The sequence below is a fragment of the Eucalyptus grandis genome, chromosome 8 (assembly GCF_016545825.1).
Source record: "Eucalyptus grandis isolate ANBG69807.140 chromosome 8, ASM1654582v1, whole genome shotgun sequence".
NCBI lineage: Eukaryota > Viridiplantae > Streptophyta > Magnoliopsida > Myrtales > Myrtaceae > Eucalyptus > Eucalyptus grandis.
Window position 1 is genome coordinate 44,367,113 of NC_052619.1, and position 4,566 is coordinate 44,371,678.

Genomic DNA, 4,566 nt, shown 5'->3' on the forward strand with positions numbered 1-4,566 from the left:
TTCAAAACTTTTTAGGGCAAATGACCCATGATCGATTTTCTTCGAGCCACTATGAACCCACTTGACTCAATAGCGACTCTCGATTGTCGTGAAAATCTTGAAAATTCAAATACGGACACTAGGTACCAAAACGATAGTAAAATCAAACTAGTGCTAGTCGAAGAGAATTTTCCAATTTAGTGGAGTCACCCACGATCGACCACACATCTCGGTCAAACAAACCTATCTACGATCTTAAATCAATTTTTAAATGTGCCGTAATGGCCTCTAAAGATAAGCACAGTCGAGAAGCCAATTCCTAGTCGAATTCTCAAGTCTATTTGCTTTAAAGTCCTTAATAGCTTCCCCAGCTAGTCTAGTTATCTCGATAGTGATCAGCTCTAAGAACAGCCCTATAGGCGCATCAATGAAATGCCCGATTAATTCAATAGAAAACAGGGTTGGAAATCTGGGATGTTACAATGGCTCTCCGCAAATTTCCCTATGATGGTCTGGTATGGGTGATGGAGTCCCCACATAATCTTGACATCAATCAATGACGGGTCGAATATGGAGGATTCAAGAAGAGATGTGGTGGCGGCCATTCTTAAAGGATCATAATTGCAGGCAATGTTGGGAGGTAAAATGAAAGTTGGTATCGTCCAAGATGGGAATTTCCCATCATCAGCAAAAGGAAATAACTTAATAAGTAATGTTGGGTTGGCATCACCATTTTCTGTGATGCATGGACTTGGCTTACTCACCGATGAAAATGACGTGCCCATATTATGAGAGAGAACATGAATCACCATTCCGACAACCCTGCAAGTCCAATTACACAATCAATTAATGAATTGCTTGCATTTTTTATGGGAGAATAAAGTAGCAACAATGATGAAAGCAAGACTTAGGAGCATATGTGGAGTGTATGACTTGGACATAGAGCCCGTCTGGTTCGGCTTTTGGGGAATGTATTTGCATAATGCAAATATCTTTGGGTGAAGGGGGATTTTCCGAAATGCAAATGTCATTTGGTAAAATTTGCATTGAGAACCAACTTTGGCCAAAATACTGTTTGGTAAAATTTGCATTTGTAATTAACTTTTATTAAATTAAAAAAAGAAAAAAAAAATATGTTTATATATATTTGTTTTAAGTCCGGCCACAGACCATCTGAATCCGGCGGCCGAACCGCCCTGAATAAAAAATATAAAAATATAAAAATATAAACATAAATATATATATAATAGATATGTTTATATAAATATATATTTATATAAAAAAATTGGAGAAAAAAATAGATATGTTTATTTTATAAATACATTTATTTATTTATTTATTAAACATAAAATATATTTATATAAAAAATATATATGTTTATATCTATATAAAAATATATATAAAATTACCTGAATAAAAAATATGTTTATATTTTTTATATAAACATATTTTTATATAAAAAATATAAAAATATAAACATAAAATGTATTTATTAAACATAAAATATATATAAAAATAGATATGTTTATATAAATAAATATATATTTATATAAAAACAATCGGAGAAAAAAATAGATATGTTTATATCTATATAAAAAATATATATAATATATATATAAATATATATTATATTTTTTATAAATATATATTTATCAAACATAAAATATAAAAAAATAGATATGTTTATATTTTATATAAAAATATAAACATATCTATTTTTATATAAACATATTCATTTTTATATTTATTTTTATTCGACGGTCGATCGGCTTTTCCATAGGAAAGATGAGCAATCTGGAAGTTGCGTATTCCAGCGACCTCAAGAAGGCTGATTGGGCTAAAGGCCTGGGGAAGCACCTTGGAGATGCAATTGCATCTCGCCAAAGTCACGCAAAAAAATGAACCAAATACCTTTACATTTGGCCAAGGACTTTAGGCTCAAATGAGCATTCCAAATGCTTTGAACCAAACAGGGCAATAATCGCCCTCGGTACACTTGAGCAATCCTAATACCAGCTTCTCAATCTCTTGCTTCAGACAAGGAGTGATCAATTTAGACTTAGAAGCCTCTAATCTCTTAGAAGGACTATATGCAAGCAATCCCAATACCAGCTTTTGGAACTCTAGATTATGATGAGGAGCAAACAATTTAAACTCATAGGCCTCTAATCTCTCAGAAGGAACATACGCAAAATCAAGAAATTTATTTGTTTTTTTCATTTCAACTGCCATGAAGCATCAATAGAATCCATTTTATCAAGTACCCAATCAAGGTTGGTTTATTTTTGCAATAACTTCTGTTATTATTTTTAGTGCCGTAGCCTATAGTTGCTTAAAGCTGTGGCTTCAAAATAAAGATATAGAAATGTAGTGACAACTTCAGTCATCTATCTTGTGCATGTAGAACTCGGTATACTCCACTGTCCGTTGAATATGTTGCGCCAGCACCACGATGAGATATATAAAGGGCACGAATGCACATTCCTGTGGCTTCCATGCAACGGACTATACCACATCGAGCAGCCCAAATATATGGCATAAGAATGAAGATTGTCTCATTCATATCGATAAACTTGCACTTGATAATTAGTGTCAATAAAGTAATTAGATTAGAGAAAAATTAAGTAATTAGATAAATTTCTATGATGCTTATTCAACGGCTCTCTTTTGCTCAACATCATATTGAATGAATTCTTTTTTGTTTTTTTGCCATTTCCGGAGAAATAAAAAGAGTAATTGTCTAAGCTCACGTCCAACTATTGACACCACGAAGGGGGTAATGTCGACTTCTGAAGGATGAAATGAAAGGGAAATTTTGAAGCTTCACGACAAGCAAAAAGATAATGTTTTATTAAATTGGTCTGGGACGATGATAACTGAAATAACATAGGAAGGCACAAGATATGCTCAGAATTCCAACTAATTATCTTAGGTATATAGACTAAACTCTTGGTAATGATTTATTTAAGTGATGTGACGGATTTTATTCAGGTGTTGGATACACTGATTCACGTATAGTTGGTCACACTTTGTAAAATAGTTTGGAATGCCAGTATTAGTGTACTAAGCAACATTAAGATCACAAACAAGTTTCTCGAAGGTATTCATGGCTGGAAGTGGCAAACCCAACACCACCTCAATGCCCTTTTCTCTCCCATCCTTCATAAACAAGCAGGTTTCTCTTGGTGGTTCACCGGCCCCAAACCTTGGCTCTCCCCACCCAAAGTTTGTGGAGCCATACTCGAGCCTTGTCCATGAACTTATTAATAGTCTGCCCACAGGGAGTCGCTCAAAAGGATTAATGTCATAATAGTCGATTCTCGACTGTACGTAATTGTCGGTCACACTCTCGATTGCCTTCTTTATTCTTGTCACAGAAGCAGAGATTGGCTCCTCGATCAACTCTCCCATGGTGCAGAGACAACAGGGAAAGACCACGGCGTTCCCAAAGTACCCCTCGGGCAATGGGGTTGTTAGCCTCGACCTGAAATTGACTGTTAAATGAAGCTTTAATTGTTGGTGAAGTTTCATCTTGAGGGCCATACTGCGAACCCGCCACACAAAGGCTGCCAGTGCTACAAAGCTGGTGCATATGCTCGTTACCTGTTGCTCAAGATGAATAGATTCCCTTTTTGGTGATCAAATATTCATGTAAGGCTTTCTTGATGGTCATATATGTAAATAGATTCATATATTTACAAATAACGTGACAGTTGTAATCAATCAAATTATAAGGAATGTGCATGGTAGTGGTCCATTTCAAAATTTCTGGGTCCAATAAAAACTATATTCAGCGAAGAAATGATCTCATGGACGTGTACTTTTAGTTGCCGTCATTATTTAAAAGTCACAGAGCAATGTATTCAATTGAAAACTTATCTTGATATAGTGTTGGGTGTATTTGGAATTCTTTTGGAACTAATTGTGAGTTGACGTGTACATCATGCAAAAATGTTCATGAATAGCCACCTATCCATTATCATAATACAGAAATTTACCTGCTCATCTTTTGTGGCCATTCTTTTTAGGGTCGCCAGCTTCTCAGCGTCGAAGTGGAAGGATTTGTATACCAATTGTTGTTCCTCATATAATGCCCTGAGGTTTGATACGTCACTTATTTGAACAAATTCGTTGTAAGGACCCGTGATTTGAGGAGGCACCCTTGGTTTTAGGATGGCTCTATCATGACAAGGGACCAGGGATAACGGCTTGCCTCTTGCAATTTCAGCCCATGCGTTCATAAAATTCATTGCCGACACCCCATCTGCTATGTAATGGCTAATTGCCACCCCTAAAATGAAGCCTCCACATCTGAATTTTGTCACCTGTGATTTGCCTCTAAGGTAAATAATATCTCAGCATAAAAAGCAGAACAAAGTAAATATGTCCATTGAAGTCTTGCATTCGTAGGAAATCACCGGATTTATTGGTGCAAATGGTTTCAGGGTGGGTGGATACTCTTGACCATAACCTAATCTCTCGACTTTTAAGGGAAAGATTTGCCTAGGCGTGATACCGGGGATTTGATGAATCTCAATTGAGACTCTAGCTAGACAAGTTTCTACCAACTAGGAAAAGTCACTGTCT

At 35.6% G+C, this 4,566-nt stretch overlaps 1 protein-coding gene across 1 annotated transcript; it reads right to left on the reverse strand.

The window, feature by feature from the left end:
• Positions 1-2,842: 2,842 nt before the first annotated feature.
• LOC104423376 (omega-hydroxypalmitate O-feruloyl transferase) lies at positions 2,843-4,545 on the reverse strand. The gene is made up of 2 exons (XM_039298782.1): positions 3,978-4,545; positions 2,843-3,582 (listed from the first exon to the last, which is right to left on the reverse strand). The coding sequence occupies exons 1-2, from the start codon at positions 4,227-4,229 to the stop codon at positions 3,043-3,045; spliced, it is 792 nt and encodes a 263-aa protein (XP_039154716.1). The 5' UTR covers positions 4,230-4,545; the 3' UTR covers positions 2,843-3,042.
• Positions 4,546-4,566: the final 21 nt, after the last annotated feature.